At 49.9% G+C, this 22,918-nt stretch overlaps 3 protein-coding genes across 14 annotated transcripts in view; 2 read left to right on the top strand and 1 right to left on the bottom strand.

The window, feature by feature from the left end:
* LOC117886901 (zinc finger protein 239-like) overlaps positions 1–21,157 on the top strand; it is a 38,445-nt gene extending 17,288 nt beyond the window's left edge. For 5 of the 12 annotated variants that reach the window (XM_034789013.1, XM_034789012.1, XM_034789015.1 and 2 more), the window contains one exon: positions 17,023–21,157. In XM_034789013.1, the coding sequence (XP_034644904.1) occupies positions 17,023–19,148 (2,126 nt within the window). In that variant the 3' untranslated portion in view covers positions 19,149–21,157. Of the gene's footprint in view, positions 1–13; positions 127–483; positions 4,263–12,787; positions 12,915–15,553; positions 15,668–17,022 lie in introns of those variants that run through there. The other 7 variants (XR_004648087.1, XM_034789011.1, XM_034789010.1 and 4 more) reach the window with 7 other exon arrangements.
* Positions 1–22,918, bottom strand: part of LOC117886991 (zinc finger protein 445-like) — a 731,357-nt gene that overhangs the window by 463,719 nt on the left and 244,720 nt on the right. The window lies entirely within an intron of this gene.
* On the top strand, positions 9,615–12,034 carry LOC117887007 (translation initiation factor IF-2-like). Its single transcript, XM_034789241.1, has 2 exons — positions 9,615–10,068; positions 11,347–12,034. The coding sequence occupies exons 1-2, from the start codon at positions 9,686–9,688 to the stop codon at positions 11,513–11,515; spliced, it is 552 nt and encodes a 183-aa protein (XP_034645132.1). The 5' UTR covers positions 9,615–9,685; the 3' UTR covers positions 11,516–12,034.

Genomic DNA, 22,918 nt, shown 5'->3' with positions numbered 1-22,918 from the left:
ACTCCCTGAGCAGTATTCCCCATTCCCAAACCTGACCTGATCCACGGCTGGAACAAGAGGAAGAGCCGTGGGTTCCAGATCTCCAGGCTGCTGAGAAAAGGGAAAGCCTGAGAGGCACCTGCACAGGTGAGGAATGAGGGAAACTGAGACAGAAACATCTGGCGAGTGAAGGAGAAAGTTTGGACTCCCAAAAACTTACTGTGAGCGAAAGCCCTCAGGTGTGCCCCATCTCACCCAGGTCAGGGTGGCGTCATATCATCAAGGCAAATATCAGTCACGGCTTCCCATCCACCCTGTTAGCTGTGGGAATTTCCTCCCTGACTTTGCTTCCCTTGGAGTATTTGGGTGGGATGTGGCGGCAGAATCCAGTGTCTCTGTCTCCCCAACAGTTACTGTGTTGTGTTTTCCCTCTTTGCTATTCCCCTTTCAGTCCTTTCTCCCCAGCACAGGCAGTGACTCCTGTCTGGATTCTCTCTCTCCCAGCAGGTGATAGGACAGTGAGTGAAAACATGGAGGAGACTCAGCAGCAGGAAGGTCCTGGGAAAGTGGAACCGCAGGAGATGTTTTTGAGAAGAGCTGAAGGGAATTTTTCCCAGTGCTTGGAACAGGGAAAAGCCTGGGGAGATCAACACAGATCAGAGATGCAGCTGGGAAACTATGCTGGGAAGAAACTGGATGAATCCACTGAACGTGATGGAGGATGGAAGGATCCCAAGGAAACCACAGTCCAGCAGACAAGACACAATGAAGAGAAACCCTACAAATGCCTTGAGTGTGGGAAAAGATTCCGTTTCAGTGCAAACCTTATTAAACATTGGAGAACCCACACAGGAGAGAAGTCCTATGAATGCTTGGACTGTGGGAAAAGCTTCAGTGAGAAGTCACACTTCATTACACACCGGAGACTGCACACAGGAGAGAAACCCTATAAATGCCTGGAGTGCGGGAAAAGCTTTAATGAGACGTCACACCTTATGTCACATCACAGAACCCATACAGGAGAGAAGCCCTATAAATGCTTAGACTGTGGGAAAAGCTTCAGTAGGAAGCCTTATCTTATTAAACACCAGAGACTGCACACGGGAGAGAGACCCTATAAATGCCCCGAGTGTGGGAAAGGTTTTATCGAAAGTTCATCCCTTACTAAACATGAAAGAATCCACACTGGAGAAAGACCCTATACATGCCTTGAATGTGGGAAAAGTTTCATTCAAAAGTCACAGCTTATTATACACCAGAGACTGCACACAGGAGAGAGACCTTTTCAATGCTGTGAATGTGGGAAAAGTTTTATTCGGAGCTCAGTGCTTATTACACATCAGAGAACCCACACAGGAGAGAGACCTTATAAATGCCTTGAGTGTGGGAAAGACTTTAGCGAGAGCTCAAAGCTTATTACACATCAGAGATCCCACACAGGAGAAAGACCCTACAAATGCTTGGACTGTGGGAAAACTTTCAGTCAGCGCTCATACCTTACTAAACATGGGAGAATCCACATGGGAGAGACACCTTATAAATGCCTTGAGTGTGGGGAAAGGTTCAGTAAGAGCTCAGAGCTTACCAAACATCAGAGAATCCACAAGGGTGAGACACCCTAGGAATAGCCTGACTGCAGACACACATCAGGGACCTACACAACAGAGAAACCTTGAATGTGGGGGAAGCTTCATTTGTTGCTCCCAGAGTATCAGGCATCCGCAAATCCGCACAGGGAAGAAACCTCTGAGATGTTTTCAAGGGGGAAAATGCTCCAAGTGGAGCTAACACCATGTTGGACATCAGAGACTCCTCCCTACAGCAGGGAAATTCTCTGAGTGACCTGACTAGGGCTGGCCATGGTGACAAACCCATTTCCTCGTTCCCACACACATCAGGGGCGTTTGGCTCCCAAGGATCCAACTGCCCATCGCTGCGGTGAGGATCCAGCAGTAGCCGAGCATCAATTGGTCAGTGACCCTCTGGCTCCGCCTGGTCTCAGCAAACCCCAGGCAGAGGAGGAGAAGCCCCCATCAGCCCCTCCCCCCTGCTGCAGTCCTGGCTGCTGAGCTGATGGGCCACAGGTGGGGGAAGGGAGAGAGAGAAACTCCTCCAGCCGCTCCCTCTGCCTGGCTGAAGTTCCCCCCTCTCCCTTCCCCTCCCAACCAGGATCCCCCTGCCATGGAGATGAGGAGAAGGACACTTGGGCCAGGCCCCACCTTCACTCTACACACCTGTCCCCATCTTCCACCAGCCCCTGGGCTGGGCTCCCCCACTGACCTGGAGCTGTTCCCTGCAGGGGCAGTGTCCCTGGGGGCTGGTAACTCCTCCCCTCCCCGAATCCCCCAGGGTGCTTGGCTCTGGGGGATCAAACATTAAAGGACCAGGGCGATGGGTTGTGGGGAGGACACTGGGGATTGAATAGTTGGGGCTGGTGGAGCAGGGAAGCTGGGTGCTGGGGTATCGAGAGTTTGGGGATCATGGTATAAGAGGCAAGGGAGAGCACAGAGGTAAAGAAGTGCTGCCTCATCACTCTGCCCCTTCTCCCTGCCCCCTCTGCATTGAGACAGCATCTCTGAGAGGGAGTGATTCCCACAGGGCCCTTTGTGGGAGGTCTGGAGATCCCACTTCTGTTTCCGCAGCATCAGCCTCTCAGTGTGTCTATGGTAGGAAATGTGGTCAGGATTAGCCAGCACAACTCTGTGACCTTGCACCAGATTTCCTAGTGTAAACTCTCCTTGAGCATCTTATGTGTCAGGCTAAGATTTTGTCATGGATATTTTTGGTAAAGGTCATGAACAGGTCACGGGCAATAAAGAAAAATTCACAGAAGCCTGTGACCTGTCCATGACTTTTACTACTCATATCCGTGACAAAATGGGGAGGGAGAAGGCTCCAGCACCTATCGTTGCTGGGGATCTGGGGTCCCATGTTGGATGGGGATGTGCGGGGGCTCTGGCTGGGTCTCAGAGGGCCTTCCCCCTGCCATCTGCAGCTCGGTGCTCCAGAGGTGCTCCGCAACCCATGGCAGTTGGGAGCTATGGGGGGCCCAAGCTGCCTGCAGTTACTCAGAGCTCTGGGAGTCACCCATTGCAGCCAGGAGCTGTGGGGTAACGCCACGGCTTGCAGCAGGTCAGAGCTCTGGGGGGCAGCTTTCGGCTGCCATGAATGGCAGGGGGACCCCACAGCTCCGAGCCACCACGGGCTGAAGTCATGGAGGTCTCTGGAAGTCACAGATTGCCTGAGTTCCGCGACCTCTGTAATAAAATCGTACCCTTACTTATCTGTTCTGATCCCCTCCCATTCGCAGAATGATTGTTAATCCCTGAGTTTCCCTCCTTCCCCCATCACCGTCACGATCCACTCTCGACACAGCAGCCTCTGTCCAAGCAATGGAGAGTTTTATCCTGTCCCTGTTCTGCCCCTCCACCTCCTAAGGTGTCACTTTACCACCGAGTCCCTGGCTCTCCATGCTTAGGAAGCACAGTTTTGATGTCTATGATCAGAGGGCTGGAGAAGAAAGTGTCATAGACCTAGGAGTGGGTGGGGAAATCCCATTGAACCTAAAACACAGTTTGACCTTTCAGATCTTATAACCCTATTTCCATCGATTGGTAAAATTGCTTCCCGGCTTTTTCTAGGCTAGTCCAGATCATTTGTAGATGGGAAGATTTGTCTTTTTCTTTCTTTTATTATGATGATGCTAAAACTTTTGCAACTAATACAACCAAATAATGAGGCGAGAAGTGAAGCCAGTTTAGCTACTTCAGAAGAAAATGGGTAAATTTATTTTCCTGATTTTGAGTCTTGAGATTGATGATTCTCTGGGATTTCACTTTATGAACATGAAAGTGTTTTATAGCCCACCCTGGATTGTGGGTTTTTCTCTCTTCGTGAAGGCCGTTTGGTCACATATTTTGATATTGGTTGAGTTTGACAGGATGGAGGTCAGATTCATTGAGGCCTTCACAAGACAAATGATCATTTGCCAGAATAGTCCTCTTTTAGATTTTATTTTGATCTTTATCTAACCCTTTGTCATGAGATTTTTTTTGTATCGTTTGAACAATGACCGTGATCAATATCTCTCAGGACAAACACTGATAGTGCGAGATACATTCACAGTGTGCGAGCCCGAGACTGAAAGAGAGAATGAAGTTAGCGCCTGATCCCTGAAGTGATGTGAGATACCGTTTGGAGGGGGAGAAGATCAGGGCCGGCTCCATGGTTTTTGCTGTCCCAAGCGGCGGAAAAAAGAAAAAAAAAAAAGCCGCCATCACGATCGGCGGCAGCTCCACCACCTTCTTCGGTGGCAATTTGGAGGCAGGTCCTGCCCTCCGAGAGGGACAGGGACCCTCCGCTGAATTGCCGCCGAAGAGCCTGACGTGCCACCCCTTCCCCTTGGCCGTCCCAAGCACCTGCTTGCTCAGCTGGTGCCTTGAGCCAGCCCTGGAGAAGATGAGGGGAACAGAGCTGGGAAATTGCTGGGTTTGTTCCTCAGAGTTAGATGGCAGAGGCTGAGAACTTGCTGCACCAGTGCCAGAGAGAAACTTGAATTGGATTGTGAGTGTCGTGTGAAGCTGCCCCTGAAATTTAAAGGACCATGAACAACACCTCAAAAAATGATACGGGGAGGGGCAGCATCTCCCTATTGCTGAGATGCCGAGGTTGGGCGCAGGCAAGAAGGGAGCCAGGAATATCAAAAGACCTGGGCAGCCTTGAAACCACGCCAAAACCCAGCATTGAGGCCAGAGGGAGATGGGGAACCTGACAGTCCAGCTGCTCACTGTGACACTGCATCCCATATTCGTCACAGAGATACTATTATGATATGATTAGAGCATAGCTATGATGTATTTTATACAAGATAGGTCATGTGAAAGATCATTGAAAGGTTATGATTTACTGATTATGATTATCCTATTTGTATGCATCTATCATTTTTGTATCTGAAGTTAGGAATATTGGCTACGCATCTGTATTAGAAATGTGTTTACACTTGGGGAATGCCCACTAGGCAAAAGATTGTCAATAGGGCTGTCAAGCGATTAAAAAAATTAATCATGGGATTAAACAAATTAATTGCAATGAATCGCAAGATTAACAAAATCACGCGATTAATTGAACTGTTCAATAATTATAGAATACCATTTATTTAAATATTTTTGGATGTTTTCTACATTTTCAAATATATTGATTTCAGTTACATCACAGAATACAAAGTGTACAATGCTCACTTCATATTTATTTTTATTACAAGTATTTGCACTGTTAAAAAACAAAAGAAATAGTATTTTTCAGTTCACCTAATACAAATACTGTAGTGCAATCTCTTTATCATGAAAGTTGAACTTACAAACATAATATTATATACAAAAAAACTGCATTCAAAAATAAAACAATATAAAATTTTAGACCCTGCCAGTCCACTCAGTCCTACTTCTTGTTCAGCCAATCGCTCAGACAACAAATTGTTTACATTTGTGGGAGATAATGCTTCCCGCTTCTTGTTTACAGTGTCACCTGAAAGTGAGAACAGGCGTTCTCATGGCACTGGTGTAGCCACCATCGCAAGATATTTATGTGCCAGATGTGCTAAAGATTCATATGTCCCTTCATGCTTCAACCACCGTTACAGAAGACATGCATCCATGCTGATGACGGGTTCTGCTCGATAACAATCCAAAGTAGTGTGGACCAATGCATGTTCATTTTCATTATCTGAGTCAGATACCGTTAGCAGAAGGTTGACTTTCTCTTTTGGTGGTTCGGGTTCTGTAGTTTACACGTCGAAGTGTTGCTCTTTCACGACTTCTGCAAGCATGCTCCACACCTCATCAGATTTTGGAAGGCACTTCGGATTGTTAAACCTTGGGTCGAGTGCTGAAGCTATCTTTAGAAATCTCACATTGGTACCTTCTTTGCGTTTTATCAAATCTACAGTGAAAGTGTTCTTAAACCAAACAACATGTGCTGGGTCATCATCCGAGACTTCTATAACATGAAATATATGGCAAAATGTGGGTAAAACAGAGCAGGAGACATACTATTCTGCCCCAAGGAGTTCAATCAAAAATGTAATTAACATACTATTTTTTTTGAATGAGCATCATCAACATGGATGCATGTCCTTTGGAATGGTGGCTGAAGCATGAAGGGGCATATGAATGTTTAGCATATCTGGCACTTAAATACCTGGCATTGCTGGCTACAAAAGTGCCATGTGAACTGCTGTTCTCTCTTTCAGATGACATTGTAAATAAGAAGCCGCAGTATTATCTCTTGCAAATGTAAACAAACTTGTTTGTCTTAATGATTGGCTGAACAAGTAGGACTGAGTGGACTTGTAGGCTCTAAAGTTTACATTGTTTTGTTTTTTAGTGCAGTTATGTAACAAAAAATCTACATTTGTAAGTTGCACTTTCACAATAAAGAGAATGCATTTCAGTACTTGTTGAGATGAATTGAAAAATACTATTTCTTTTGTTTATCATTTTTACACTGCAAATAGTTGGAATAAAAATAATATACACTTTGATTTCAATTACAACACAGGATAGAATATATATGAAAATGTAGAAAAACATCCAAAATATTTAATGCATTTCAATTGGTATTCTATTGTTTAACAGTGCAATTAAAACTGCGATTAATCATGATTCATTTTTTTAATTGTGATTCTTTTTTTTTTTTAGTTAATCATGTGAGTTAACTGCAATTAATCGACAGCTCTAATTGTCAGTCTAAATGGCTGGCTGGGAAGGGCCATTAGGGAGAACAATAGGTTTTAAAAGAAGCTAATCTCCCACCAGGAAGCCTTCCTGAAGACCCTACAAACAACCTGGAGTCATGGCTGTTGTGACACTGCAGGGTCATGTGACTAGATCACCTGGTACTGTACTCTATCTTGGAAAACCAGTGTTTTTCCACTGAAAGGCAAGGGACCCAAGCTTGGAGACAAAGGGTTCCCGTCACATACAGAAGCTATTTAAGGCAGAGGAGAGACATCATCATGGTTCTTCACTGACTCCCCGCCCAAAGGAGACTCTGGGAAACACCTGAGGAAAAAGGACTGAACTGTGGGGAAGTGCTGAAGCCAGGTTAGAAGGGTTTCTAGCCTGTGAAAGGAATACCTGGGGTTTTTAAGCTGTAAGCAAGGGCAATAGGCCCCTTAAGAATCTCTGTAACCTGCTTAAACCATTATTTAGAGTGAGAAGTTGCTACTCATATCCAATCTCCTTAGTATATAGAATTTAGATTGCACTTTATTTGCAAGATGATCTGATTGCTATTCTTATAATCCCTTAAAAATCTATCTTTTGTAGTTAATAAACTTGTTTTGTTTTATCTAAAACAGTGTGTGTGGGAGTTATAACTTGGGGCAGAAAGCTGTTGTCTATTCCTCTCCACATTGAGGGAGGGGGCAAATTTCATGAGCTTACACTGTACAGTTCCTTGTGCAGCGCAAGATGGTATACGCTGGGTTTACACTCCGGGGGGGCGGGGGTGTCGCCTTAGGAAGTGGGAGGAGCCTTAGCTGTGTCTTCCCATGCAGAGCTGATCACAGAGTCTGTATGAACTCCAGCTGGCTGTGTCCCTACCTGTATGTGTGCTGGTAAAGTGCAGACTGAAGCCTGGGAGAGGGCTTGGCAGGCTGGTCACAGCAGTACAGTGTATAGGAAGCCCAGGCTCGTGGGTCAGGTGGGCTCAGTGGTACCCCAGTTCCAGATGGCACCCCGGGAGGAACGCATCACAACTTCCTCCCCATCTACCGCAATGTCCTGTGTGGGGACAAGAGAGACTGTCTCTGCCCCACTCATCCCACACTGCATCACTCTTGTAACTAACCCCCTGTTCCCCATGCTCACCACTTGTGTATGGTTATGATATATAGTGTACAAAGTATGCCTGGTGAGGGATCATTGGAAAACCCATGATCTGCTGAATATTACGCTGTTGAAATGCGTGTAACACCAGTGCATGTAGAATGGTGAGATTGTACTCTGTGTTTGTTACTAGGGTGACCATATTCCAGGTTCCCAAAAAGGACGCTGATGAGGAGGGTAGCTGGGGGATGGTGAAGTTCTGGGTGCTGGAGGGGATACTCACAAGGTGAAGGCAGTGTCAGTCACTTTCAGTGTCAGGGCACTTGTCACAATCCCAGAATGCAGTGACAGCCGTCCCTCAACACCTACCTGCGGGACCCCCTCCCCAGGGCTGGGAGCTGGGGTATGGGCTGTTCCCCTCCCAGTTTGACACCAGACCATTGATAACTACTCGGAGTACAGTCTTTCAGCCAGTCGTGCATCCACCTTACAGTAATTTCATCTAGACCAACAAATTCCTCCCTGCTGGTCAGAACTGAGTCTAACCTGGTTGCCCGCAGTTACTTCCCCCACCATAAGAAAGCAGAAGTTGTCCCCAACATGTTCCCAGAACTTATTGCACGTTGGGTGCTACTCGGGTGGCCAGGTGCCCGGTTTTCGACCAGAAAGTCCAGTGGAAAAGGGGAGCTGACAGTGTCTGGTCAGATCTAGGGACTGGACACCCAAAGTCCAGTTACTGGGAGAGCCTTGGGGGGAAAGAGGCGGGGCAGGAGAGATTCCAGCACTGCTGCTGGTGTGTCTGGTTTTTAAAAGTTTTTAAAAAGTTTTTAAAAATTACCAAGTTGGCCACCCAGGTAGCTAGCTGAGAGGCTGTGAAAAATATGAACAAACATACAACTATCACTTTTCACAACAGCAGCTTTACTAGCTAGCAATAAATAAATAACGATATTGATGTGTATATCAGGGTGAGGGGACTGTTGGCCTCAAGATCCAGAGACTGACAATGGGCACGGGCCAATGCTCCAGGTCAGCCTGATGGACAGGGCAGACAGGCCAATGAGGAAGTCAGGAGTCTGGGGTCACATCCTCTCTGTGAGCTGGAGGGGCCAGAGCAGGGCGGGAGCTGCTAAGGAGAGAGCAGAGGGGTACTGGGAGCAGAGCAGCGCCAGCCAGAGCCAGAGAGGCACAGCCCAGGGAGCCAAGCTGGAGGCAGTGCTGAGGCAGAGGGGAGCTGGGTGCAGTGAGTAGCTGGGGAGAGTGAGGGGGGATCCTGCGCAAGGAACCAGTGCAGGGAGACGTCTCCAGCCAAGAGGGCTTGCAGGACTTTTGTGGTTCATCCCACAGAGCGGTGATGGTTTTTCCTTTAACCTCTGCCATTTTTTCCTTAATTTTTTTTAGTACTTGCTGTTTAATAAATTGTATTTGTTCTGAACTCTATGCAGTGGTCAGGGAAGAGGTCAGGGAAGCGTCTGGAGTGGGCAGAGCACTCCGGAAGTGGGGATGCCCTAGTCCCTGTCCTGAGTCATCACAACAAAATTGGGAATCGAGCCCCTCATGAATCCTGGGCCCAGCCTTGTCGGGGTTTCAGGGACTAGAGTGGAAGGGGAGTCCCGGCCGGCAGGCAGGCCTCTGGGTGAAGGGAGTGGGAGCGAGGACTCAGATCCTTCTGCTGTTTGATTCCACCAGGGTGGTGGATAAGCCAGGAAAGTTCCCCACCATATCGGGACCATTCCCCCGCTGACCTCTGTGCATATTTATTGTTTTTTCCTAAAGTTAATTAAGTATTTTAGGGGAAAGTGTCAGAGCAGCCACCAGCCAGAGCTGCTGGCAACACTCTGAGGCCATCAAAAATTTGGTCATGGGAAGCCCATGGGTAGATGATCAGGATGGGCCCTTCTGACCCTAAAGTCTACAAGTCTAGCAGAGGCCAGACACAGAGGGGCGAAGCCCAGCGCTATGGGTTGATCGCTAGGACCCAGGAGCAGCCGGGAGGCGGCTCTGGGGGGAGCGATCGCTGGGCTCAGTCCCAGCCACAGGAAGTGACTCGCAGCCGCTGCGGTGACTCTGGCTCCCGGCGAGATCCCCGAGCCCCGGCGGCTGGTGCTGGGAGCCCGGAGCCCGGGCTGCAGCCGGGAGAGGGGAATCTCCAGCAGGGCCCTTCCCGCTGCTCCCCAGGAGCCTCTCCCAGGGCAGAGCCCCAGCCCGGCCAGGCCCCTTCCCGGCCCGGCCCCTGCCCCAGGGGGCCCCGCTCGGAGGGAAGGTGAGAGAGACCTGCCCCCCCCCCCCGTCACCCCCGGGCTGCAGGGGGGGGGTTTGGCCCCAGGCTGCTCATCGCGGAGCTGGCTGCGATTCCCGCCCTGGGCCCGGGAAAGCTGCCGCCAGCTCCCGGTGTGTGCGGGGCGGGGGAGCCAGCCCGGGCCGTTCTGGGGGCTGGGATTGGGACCGGGACAGGGGTAGGGGACTGAAGAGGGCCGGGGGGGGGGGGGGCAGGGGAAGGGGGGATTTTAGGGGGCAGGATGGGATGCGGCGGGGGAGCGCTGAGGGCAGGATGTGGCGATGCGGGGCAATCAGGGGAGACTTATAGGGCACATGGGAACAAGGCTGCAATAGAGGGAAACTGAGTGGGGGGTCACTGCGAAGGAAAGGGGAGTTGTGGGGAGGGGAGGCTGGGGGAGACTGAGAAGAAGAGCAGACTGGCTGGGGAAGGGAGAGAAACAGGGTAGGGATCAGGGAGAATGAGAGGGAGAGATACAAGGGCAGCTCCCCCACCCCATGGGGCAGGAGAGGGTGAGGGGCTGCCCCACCCCACAGCCAGAGGGGAATTATTTTACTGCAAATAATCAGTGATGCTTTGGGGGTAGGTGGAGACTTTGCTTAAGGCCTCAGAAGCTACAAGGCAAATATCCAGACACCCACACACCCTGCTCCCAGTGTATTATTTTCAGACACACTCATGATTTTGGGGTCTGTCTTCTGAGTGTACGGGGCTGCCCAGGGCCCTGGTCTGATTTCTGGGCAGGTTTCATATCTCAGCCACACCGGTGTCCCACCGGAGTCACTGCTGGCTCTGCCAGAGGGTCAGGGGAGGCTCTATGTATTTTGCCGCCCCAAGCACGGCAGTCAGGCGGCTTTCGGCGCGCATGCGGAAGATCCGGCTGGTAACGCGGATTCGGTGGCATGCCTGCGGGAGGTCCGCCGGTCCCGCGGCTTCGGCGTACCTGCCGCCGAAGCCGCGGGACCAGCAGACCTCTCACAGGCATGCTGCCGAAGGATCCCTGACTGCCGCCCTCACAGTGACCGGCAGGCCGCCCCCCGCAGATTGCCGCCCCAGGCATGCGCTTGGTGCCTGGAGCCTGGAGCCGCCCCTGCAGGGGGTGAGTGCGGATGGGCCAATGGGATCAGCCTCTGCCTGCCTGGCCCTGGGAGCTGCAGGGGCAGGACAGGGAGGCTCAGTCATTAGCTGCTGCCACCAGAGGGCTCTGGCTATTGCTGAGGGAGAGGAGGAGGCTGGTGCGTGTCTCTCTGCTCCTCATATTAGAGCCCTTGAATTGAGCTGCCTGGGTCAGATGCTGCTGCCTCCTCTACCTGAGAGCCCAGACTGTGAGACTGCTGCTCCCCAGCTGGGGGTGTGCCAGGGACAGACCTTCATTAAAGTCCCCCCCTCTGTGCCCAGCCCAGGTGGGCACTTTTGCTGGACCTGGAACTAGCCCCCTGGGGCAGCCCCAGGCTTTGCTGACACCAGCTCCTGAGTCAGAGACCTTCAGGTGATAGGGAAAGGGCCTGGGCCGGGCAGGACAGTGACTCTGCACAAAGGGCCCCTTTCAGGGACCACCTGGTGAGTTTGTACCAGAGGGGGAGGGGCTCCCCGGGTGTCTGCAGGTCCCAGAGTTGCTGCCCCCAGTGACACAGGGAGACTGACTCTCCTGGGAACAAGAGGAGGAGCTGGACGAGTTGCCCTCCTCAGGGGGAATCCCCCACATGGTTCCTTTGATTCTGCTCTTTTCTAGCATTTGTCTTAGTGACTCTGTCCCTGGGGGGGTTAAAAGTGTCTCAGGGGTTCAGTGCTGGTGGGAGGGGCCGGGTCTGTGTTGTAATAAAGTGACTGAGGGTTTTCCCAGCATGGCAGAGAGCAGAGCGTCTGTCTGCAGGGAGAGAGCCTGGGGGGAATCGGGGTGTGAAATGGACTCAAGCCCCTTCTGTAACTTCCCCCATCACCCCTCTCGCCCTGACAGGCTGAAGACTCACGTCCATGTTTCGCTCCAGATCCAGGGGACAGGGAAGGGAAATGGCTGTGATGGAGCCAGTTCAGGCAGAGGATTTTCAGGGAGCTGCAGGGGCAGTTGCTGTAGAGGGGGAGTGACAAGAAACACACAGGGTGAGGCAGAGAGGGCACAGTGTGTGAAAAACCCGCTGGGACACATTCAACTTGGAGCCTGATTTTCTGAACAGGCCCATTAGTGAGGGCGGGAACATCCCCCCCATTTCTGAAACAGAAAACACCCCCCTGGTCAGATCAGATGCCCAGTGCTGGATCCTGAACCCACTGGCCAGAGGCTGCTGTGAAATACGAAGGGAAGCTTTCGGGATTCCTGTCCCTGCCCCTGGCTCAGAGCTCTGCTTCCTGCATCAGCCTGTGGCTGGCAGGCGTGTGGGAAATGAGAAGACCCTGCCCTGCTCCGTGTGCTGGGAGTAGGGTGACCAGATGTCCCCATTTTATAGGGACAGTCCCAATTTTGGGGTCTTTTTCTTATATAGGCTCCTATTACCCCCCACCCCTGTCCCGATTTTTCACACTTGCTGTCTGGTCATCCTAGCTGGGAGGGACAAGGAGTTCTCACCTTCTCCCCACCCCCTGAAGCCTCTTGGCTGCTCTGAGCAGGGTTCGGGTGGGATTCTGCTTTTCTGGGCCTCCTCCCCCACGAATAGTGGGATTGTGGCTGGGGCAGCAGGTGCTGAGTGGGGGACTCTTATTGTTTCAGATGCCGGTGACCTTCGAGGAGGTGGCTGTGTATTTCACCCAGGGGCAGGGGGCTCTGCTGGACCCCTCTCAGAGAGCCCTCTACAGGGACGTCATGCAGGAGAACTACGAGACAGTGACCTCGCTGGGTAAGGAATTCCTGAGCCTCAGCTATTAGAAGCCGTGGGGTCTGCGTGTCTGACTCTGGTCAGGTTCTTCCCTGCTCAATTAGATTAGAGGAGGAGGGTTGCGTAGTCCAGAGCTCCAGGGCGAGATCTCTATACCCCAGTCAAGGGAACAGGAGAGTCAGAAACCTAATGGACAGGCTAAATCATCCCTCTCTTACTAGCTGTCCAGGGGCCAGAAGCAGGGTATTGTCCTGCCTGTATTATTTCTCCTTCACACACCGTTCGCCTTGCTCCATCCGTGGGGAGGACTCTAGATTCTGCAGTGTGCCCACAAGGGGGCGCCGTGATACCGGCGAAAGAATGACACTCAGTGCCTGAGAGTAAAAAGCAAGGCTTTACTGAAGGAAGAACTTACACTCCAAGCTGCGTGGGGAGTCCCTGAGGCGCGCGGAGGGGCTGCGGGGGATTCTGACCGTCCGGGACAGCTGGCCAGGCAGGACTCCACTGAAGGGAGGCCGCTGCAATGCTATATCCCCCTGCGCTTATCTCAAGGTTACATGGGGTCAACAGCTGGCTACATGAGCTAACTTGTTTACAGACAAAAACATGCTGAACTATCACTACACTACATTTTGGCAGGGTCTGTCAAACAAGTTCATTGCATGGCCTTCAACTACACAGCCTGCATCTTCCGCTCGCATTCAGTCACATACTCAGTCCGCCACTTAGCTCCTCGCCAAGCTTCCGCAACCTGTCCCCTACATGCAGGCTTGGAAATAGGCAGGAGTTGAACACCCGAGCTGTGTGTGAAAGTAAGTCCCTGAGAGTGCACCTATCCTGAGACCTCCTAGTGAGCGTGTAACAACACCTCCGTGCCCTCAGATCCCTGCTGCTCCCAAGGGGTCTGAGTTACCACTGTCCCATGTCGGGTCAGTTTAAACTCAGGGAATGTTCCTTGCAATGTTCTCTCTAATTTTTTCCATCCACGTGCGGAATATATTTTGTTATGTGCGGATGTGCATCACCTGTAGAAACAAAAAATCTAGATATAATATATATTTTTAAAAAGTTACCATAGGGATAATTACTCCAGGCAGGACAGGTTAGATATTTTAGAACTAACAACTCAAAGAATTAAATTTAAATGTAAGAGAGAAATAAAAATTATGAAATGCATAGACCAGTCAAAACAATAACACACTTTGAAAGAATAAAATTACAGAGAATATATGTGCATTGCAGGAAATATGAAGGAGTAATAATAAACAACAATAACACAAGTATGTGTTGAGAGGTGAGTGTGAAAGATTCCGTGTGTGTGTGTGTGTGTGGTGTGTGTAAAGACACACGGACTCGGCATGCATGCGTGTGTCTGGAGACACGGTGTGTGCGTATGCAGGCACACAGACTGTGTGTTTGTGGAGACACTGTGCATGTCACACAGGGACACACAGACTCTCTGTGTGGAGACACAGTGCGTGTGTGTGTCGAAGCACACCAACTCTGTCTCTGAGTGGGTGTGGAGACACTCTGTGTGTGTGTGTGTGTGTGTGTGTGTGTGTGTGTGTGTGTGTGTGTGTAGAGACACAGATTCCGTGTGTGTGTGTGGAGGCACACTGACTCTGCGTGTGTGTGTGGAGACTGTGTGCATGGACACACAGGTCTGTGTATGTAGAGACACGCAGACTCTGGGTGTATGTGTGTAGAGACTGTGTGTGGAGATACACAGACTCTGTGTGTGTGGAGACACTATACGTGTATAGACACAAACACTGTGTGTGTGCATGTAGAGAGACACGGACTCTGTGTGTAGAGACTGTGTGTGTGTAGATACACAGCATAGACACACAAACACTGTGTGTGTGCGTGTAGCCTCACACAAACACTGTGTGTGTGTGTAGACACACTCTGCGTGCATGTTTGCGTGTATGTGTGTGCATGCAGACACACAAATGCTGTGTGTGTGTGTGTATGCAGACTCTCACACCCTGAGTGTGTGTGGGTGCGTGTAGACACACACAGACTCTGCGTGCGTGTGTGTGCATGCAGACACACACTTACTCTGCATGTGTGCACGAGTGGAGACAGTGTGTGTGTGCGTGTAGACACAGACTGGGGGGTGGTGGAAACACACAGACTGTGGAGACACTATGTGTGTGCATGCAGAGACACAGAGACTGTGTGTGTGTGTGTGTGTTTGTAGAGACGCTGTGTGCGTGTGTGAAGACAGACAGAGAGATTGGGTGCTGGGGAAGCAGACTCTGTGTGGGGTTCAGACCTCAGACCCTCTCCTGCTCAGAGCGCTGAGCGAGGCTGTTCCGTCTCCCCTGCTGGGGTTCAGAGGCGGGGGGAAGGGGTACCCTGACATCAGCACCCCTTTGCCCCTGCCCATGCTCTGCACAACCAGCAGGAGGGTCCCAGGAGCCACAGGGGCTCAAAGGCAGAGGGCTGCATTGCAGGGCCTGGGGGAAGGGAGCACCTGAATCCACGTTGCCTGCTGGATGTGAGCAGCTCTGGAGCCTAATGAACTGCGCGGCACTTCAATCACTCCTGGGTGGCCGCTCCAGCACGCAGCTTACAGGGAACATGGGTTCCTTGTGACAAATAATCTACCAAGACTCCCTGCACCCTGACCTTGCCTGATTTCACCCCCTGCGCAGGATTCCCCATTCCCAAACCGGACCTGATCGCCCGGCTGGAACGAGGGGAAGAGCCGTGGGTCCTGGATCTCCAGAATGCCAAGGAAAGGGAGAGCCTGAGAGGCACCTGTACAGGTGAGGAGTCAGGGAAACTGACACAGAAACATCTGGCAAGTGAAGGAAAAAGCTGGGACTCCCAAAATGTGCCGTGAGCGAGAGCCCTCAGTTCTGCCCCGTCTCACCCAGGTCAGGGCTGCAGTCAGCACGCAATGTTCCCTCTAATTTTTTCCATCCATGTGCAGAATAAATGTTGTGTACACCGAGATATGAGCCTATGTGCACCACCAGTAGAAACAAAAAACCTAGATATAATATGTATATTTTTTAAAAGTTACCACAGGGCTAATTAGTCCAGCCAGGACAGGTTAGGCATTTTGGAACTCACTACTCAAAGAATTAAATTTAAGTGTAAAAGAAATAAAAATTATGAAATGCATAGACCAGTCAACACACTACAATAACAATATGAAAGAATAAAATTACAGAGAATATTTGTGCATTGCAGGAAGTACCAAGAAATAATATCAACAATAATACAAGTATGTGTTGGGAGGTGAGTGTCACACAGAGACTGTGTGTGTGTGTGTGTGTGTGTGTGTGTGTGTGTGTGTGTGAGAGAGAGAGAGTGACACGGAGACTGTGTGTGAGACAATGACACAGACTGTGTGTGTGTGACACAGAGACAGTGTGTGTGCTGGCTGCTGGGGAAAGCAGTTCGCTGTCTCTTTAAGACACTCACTGAAAGCTCTCCTGCTCTGTCCTAAGCCGTGTTGTCTGCCTTCCCCTGCTCTGCAGAGATGTGGTACATGGGTAGGGGAGGCGGGGAGAGAGAGAGAGTCAGCTGACTGCTGGGGAAATCTCAGAAACAGTGCATTGTCTCTTTAAGAAAGGCACTCAGCCACCCACCACCATTCAGACCTCAGGCCGTAGCAGCTCCGAGTCCTCCTGAGCCAGGCTGTCCCTTCTACCCTGCTCTGCGGAGATGGGGTAAAGTGGGAGAGGGAGGGGGACACCCTGACATCAGCACCCTCCCACCCCCTGCTCTGCACAGCCAGCAGGAGGATCCCGGGAGCATCTGCAGGATGGAGCAACCTGTGGGGAGGGGCACCTGAACACATGTTGCCGGCTGTGCTTGCATTTGAATCTCTCCTTCGTGGCAGCCCAAGCCTGCAGCTTACAGGGAACACAGGCAGGTGTTGTATCATCAAGGCAAATGTCAGTCAGAGCTTCCCACCCATCCTGTTAGCTGTCGGGAATTTCCTCCCTGACTTTCCTTCCCTGGGAGTGTTTGGGTGGGATGTGGAGGCAGAATCCAATGTCTCCATCTCCCCCACAGTCACTGTGTTGTGTTTTCCCTCTTTGCTATTCCCCTTTCTGTCCTGTCTCCCCGGCACAGGCAGTGACTCCTGTCTGGATTCTCTCTCCCCCAGCAGGTGATAGGACAGTGAGTGAGAAGAAGGAGAAGAATCAGCAGCAGGAAGGTCCTGAGAAAGTGGAATCGCAGGAGAGGTTTTTGAGAATTGCTGAAGGGAATTTTTCCCAGTGCTTGGAGCAGGGAAATGCCTGGGGAGATCGACACAGATCCGAGATGCAGCTGGGAAACTATCCCATGAAGAAACTGGATGAATCCATTCCATGTGGTGGAGGATGCAAGGATCCCAAGGAAGTCACAGACCAGCAGACAAGTCACAATAAAGAGAAACCCTACAAATGTCTTGACTGTGGGATAAGTTTTAGCAAAAGTTCATCCCTTATTCAACATGTGCGAATCCATACGGGAGAGAGACCCTATAAATGCATAGAGTGTGGGAAAGGTTTTACTGAAAGTTCATCCCTTACTAAACATGAAAAAATCCACAGAGGCGAAAGACCATATAAATGCCTTGAGTGTGGGAAAAGTTTCAGTGTGAAATCAACCCTTAATACACATGAGAAAACCCACACGGGAGAAAAACCCCATAAATGCTTGGACTGTGGGAAAACGTTTGGTCAGAACTCATACCTTATTGAACATAGGAGAATCCACACGGGAGAGAGACCATATAAATGCCTTTACTGTGGGAAAACTTTTAGTCAGCGCTCACACATTATTAAGCATCAGCGAATCCACACGGGTGACAAACCGTATAAATGCCTCAATTGTGGGCAAAGTTTTGTTGACAGAACGAAACTTAATAATCATCTGAGAATCCACACAGGAGAGAAACCCTATAAATGCTTGGAGTGTGGGAAAAGCTTCATTCAGAAGTCACAACTCATTATACATCAGAGAGTGCACACAGGAGAGAGACCGTATAAATGCCTTGAGTGTGGGAAAAGTTTTAGTCAGAGCTCAAAGCTTATTACACATCAGAGAACCCACACAGGAGAGAGACCTTATAAATGCCTTGAGTGTGGGAAAAGTTTTATGGAAAGTTCATCCCTTATTCGACATGGGCGAATCCACACAGGAGAAAGAGCCTATAAATGTCCTGAGTGTGAGAAAAATTTTACGGAAAATCGATCCCTCATTAAACATAGGAGAATACACACGGGAGAAAGACCCTTTACATGCCTTGAGTGTGGGAAAGGTTTTATTGAAAGTTCATCACTTACTAAACATGGAAGAATCCACACAGGAGAAAGACCCTATAAATGTCTTGAATGTGGGAAAAGTTTCAGTGTGAAATCAGCCCTTAATATACATCAGAAAACCCACACAGGAGAGAAACCCCATAAATGCTTGGACTGTGGGAAAACTTTCAGTCAGATCTCATACCTTATTAAACATGGGAGAACCCACACGGGAGAGAGACCGTATAAATGCCTGGACTGTGGGAAAACCTTCAGTCAGCGCTCATACCTTATTAAACATGGGAGAATCCACACTGGAGAAAGACCCTATAAATGCCTTGACTGTGAGAAAGTTTTCAATGAGCGATCAGCCCTTATTAGACATGAGAGAACTCACATGGAAGAGAAACCCCATAAATGCTTGGACTGTGGGAAAAGCTTCACTCAGACATCACAACTTATTATACACCAGAGAGTGCATACAGGAGAGAGACCCTTTAAATGCTGTGAGTGTGGGGAAAGTTTTATTCAGAACTCAAAGCTTATTACACATCAGCAAATCCACACAGGAGAGAGACCTTATAAATGCCTTGAGTGTGGGAAAGGTTTTAGTCAGAGTTCAACGCTTATTACACATCAGCGAACCCACACAGGAGAGAAACCCTATGGATGCCTTGAGTGTGGGAAAGGTTTTATTGCAAGTTCAGCTCTTACTAAACATAGGAGAACTCACACAGGAGAAAGACCCTATAAATGCCTTGAGTGTGGGAAAAGTTTCAGTGTGAAATCAGCCCTTAACATGCATCAGAAAACCCACACAGGAGAGAAACTCCATATATGCTTGGACTGTGGGAAAAGTTTTAGTCAGCGCTCATACCTTACTAAACATGGGAAAATCCACACGGGAGAGAGACCTTATAAACACCTTGACTGTGGGGAAAGCTTCAGTAAGAGCTCAGAACTCACCAAACATGAGAGCATCCACAAGGGTGAGAGACCCTAAAAACAGCTTGACTGCAGGAAAAGCTTCAATTTGACTTCACACATCAGTGACCCACACAACAGAGAGACCTTGAATCTGGGGGAAGTTTCATTTTGTGCTCCCGGAGTATCAGGCATTCACAAATCTACATAGGGTAGAAACCTCTGAGATGTCCTCAGTGTGGAAAAGATGCCAAGAGGAACTAACTCCATACTGTACATCAGAGACTCCTCTGCACAGCAGAGAAACAGTGTCCTGATAAAGGGGGACCATAGTGAAAAATCCATTCTCTTGTTCCCACACCCATCAGGGGCATTTGGCTCCCAATTATCCAGTTGCCTATTGCAGGAGTGAAGATAAAGCAGCACCTGAGCATCTGCTGGTCAGTGACCCTCTGGCTCTGCCTGGTCTAAGCAAACCCCAGGCAGAGGAGGAGAAGCCCCCATCAGCCCCTCCTCCCTGCTGCAGCCCTAGCTGCTGAGCTGATGGGCCACAGGTGGGGGAAGGGAAAGAGAGAGAGAAACTCCTCCAGCCACTCCCTCTGCCTGGCTGTAGTCCCCCTCTTCCTTCCCCTCCTAGCTGGGATCCCCCTGCCATGGAGATGATGAGAAGGACACTAGGGCCAGGCCCCACCTTCACTCTAGACCCTTGTCCCCACACCCCATCTTCCAGCTGGGCTCCCCCACTGACCTGGAGCTGTTCCTTGCAGGGGGAGTGTCCCTGGGGGTTGGTAACTCCTCCCCTCCCCAAATCCCCCAGGGCGATGGGCTTTGGGGGATCAACTGTTAAGGGACCAGGGTGATGTATTCTGGGGATGATATTGGGGATTGAATGGCTGGGGCTGGGGGATATCGAATGCTGGGGGTATCGAGTGTTTGGGGACCCTGGGATAAGAGGCGAGGGAGAGCACAGGGGTAGAGAGGTGCTGCCTCATCACTCACCCCCTCTGCCCCTTCTCCCTGCCCCCTCTGCATTCAGACAGCACCATTAGCAGAGACTGATTCCCACAGGGCGTTTTCTTGGAAGCCTGGATTTCCCATCTCTGCTACAGCAGCATCAGCCTCTGAGAGGGAAGCAGCGCTGCCTAGTGGATAGAACCCTGGCCTGGGACTCAGGAGACCTAAGCTCTGTTCCCAACGCTGCCAGCAGCTTGCGGGCTGACCCGAGACAATCTGTGCCTTCCAGAGAGGGAATAAATGGGGGGGTGATAATATCAGCCTCCGAGTGTCTGTTTAGGGCAGGAGAAGTGGTTGGGATTCGCTAGTGCGTCTCCTTTGTTCCGCCTCCCCTTTTGTAGCTTAGACTGACCCATAGTGGTTTATTCCAACCCCTATTAGCAAAGTGATTGTTAGAGTCACTAAGTGCCCCCTTTGGAGTGAGATTGTCTCATTCTCATATATTAAATTAGTTTGACAGGTTGTAGCTCAGGTTTATTGGGGACTTCAAAAGACAAATGATCACTTGCCAAAATAGTCCTTTCTGATTTTCTTTTCACATTTCCCAAGGCTCTGTCATGAGTCTTTCTTGATCTTTGAACCGTGAAAATGACCAGTATCTATCCGAGAGTCAGCGACTGAAATGGGGAAGGAAGTGACTGCCTGATCCCTGCAGAGATGTGTGATACATTCAGGAGTGGGGAGAGGGTGGGTGGCTAGGGCCTTGAAAGGGCGCTGTTTGCTTTTGCGAGCCAGAGAGCTGAGTCTGAGAACTGTGAACTCACTGCACATGTCCCAGAGAGAGAGGAAATTTCCTACAAGTGCTGGGTAAAGTCGTCCTTGAACTCTAAAGGGCTATCAATGATGCCCCAAGAGGATTGATGTGAAGAGGAGTCGGCGTCTCCCCATTGCTGAGAGGAGGAGGCCGGGCAAATGCCTCTCATGGATTGTTAGCGCTTTTCTACCAGCTTTAACTTGTTCCTCTTTCCCTGGGGCGCGTGTGTGGCTGGAGCCACCAGTATGCTGAGCTGGGGCTGAAATGCACCGTGCCGAGCTGGGCGTTGGATTGGGGGCGGGGGGGGGGGCAGGATTTAGCTTTTATTTCTTGCTTTGAAAAGAATAAAGTAGAATTTAGTTTCTCAAACTCCCAGTGTCCCTTGTCTTGAATAATGGGGGTGAAGGGGAATGGTCTTTAATGGACTCCGCGGCTTTCTGGCTGTCACCCATTGACTCAGCTGGGGAAAAGGCTGGTATTCTGGGGTGTATTAATGTGAGTGTTGTAGGAGGTCGTTGTCCCGCTCTGCTCGGCCCTGGGGAGGCCTCAGCTGGAGTCCTGTGTCCAGTTCTGGGCACCACACACTTTCAGAAAGATGAGGACAAATTGGATTGAGTCCTGGGGAGAGCAACAAAAATGGCAAAAGGTTTAGAAAACCCGACCTGTGGGGGGAGGTTAAAAAACGTGTGTCTATTACTCTTGAGAAAAGCAGACTGGGGATGGTCTGCAGCCATGCTAAGGGCTGTTATAGAGACTGGGGATCAGTTGTGCTCCATGGCCACTGAAGATAGGATGAGAAGTAAAAGTGTTAAGCTGCAGCAAGAGATATTTAGGTTCGATATTAGGAAAACTTTTTAATCATACAGGTATTTAAGCTCTGGAATAGCTTCCAAGGAAGCTTGTAGTGTCCTCAGCATTGGAGGGTGGTGGGGTTTTTGTGTGTTTTTGGTTTTTTAAGCCCCTTGCAGGTGTTATTTCACCATCCCTGAGCTCCAAAGACTGCAGGTTCTGTCTTTGACATTTTCTCAGAGTGCCCAGGACCGTGAATCTCCTTGTTACCCCCCTGCCTCAATGTGAGGGGGACGTGTTGCTGCTGAACTGGGTGTCAATTCCCTGTCACCTCCAGCCTTTAGCTCCCCACACAAACTCCCCAGGGCTCTGCCATTCCTTACTTTGCTGTGCAGGTTAACACTAGGTGCAACCTCGTCCTCCAGCTCCTCTGATGTGTCCTGCAGTGTCCAGCACCTCTCCACTAGACACTCAGAAATTCCCAGGTAAGCCGTCCCTAAAGGGACCATACCAGCTTGTTTGATTCAATTGAGGATCAGCGCCAATATAACATCACAGCACTGAGATATATTTGTAGTGAAAACAAACCGGAGTTTATTAACTAAGATTTAAGAGAGGGTGAGCAAAGCAATAAGATCAATAGCTTGACACATCAAACACCAGGTATAACAGGATTCAGATAATCTGAGTATAACTTTAACAAGCATTCTCCCAGGGTCACCAGCCACCATCACTGGGATCCTCCTTTCCATGAATACAAAGTATGCTCTCCTGTTTGCTTCCTGAAGGATTGCAGGGTGTGGTTCTTGTCCCTCAGTTATAGTCCAGTAAACCGCTGACGTGCCTCCCCCCCCCCCAACCTTGTTGGTTCTCCAGTGTGCCCTTTCTTTTGGTCCTATATGCCACTGGCTCTCAACCTTTTGTAACCACTGTACCCCTTTGTCTTGCCTACCCCCAAGTTTCACCTCACTTAAAAACAACTTGCTTACAAGATCAGATATAATACAAAAGTGTCACAGCCACTAGTACTGAATGATTGCTGACTTTCTCATTTTTACCATATAATTTTATAAAAGAAATCAATTGGAATATAAATATTGTACTTACATTTCAGTGTATGGTATATAGAGCTGTATAAACTCATTGTCTATATGAAATTTTAGTTTGTACTGACTTTACTAGTGCTTTTTATGTAGCCTGTCGTAAAACTAGGTAAATATCTAGATGAGTTAATGTACCACTGGAAGACCTCTGTCTACCCCCAGGGGGGCACTTACCCCAGATTGAGAACC

This window comes from Trachemys scripta, chromosome 14, assembly GCF_013100865.1.
Source record: "Trachemys scripta elegans isolate TJP31775 chromosome 14, CAS_Tse_1.0, whole genome shotgun sequence".
Taxonomy (NCBI): Eukaryota; Metazoa; Chordata; order Testudines; family Emydidae; genus Trachemys; species Trachemys scripta.
This window is presented reverse-complemented; position numbering and strand designations above follow the sequence as displayed.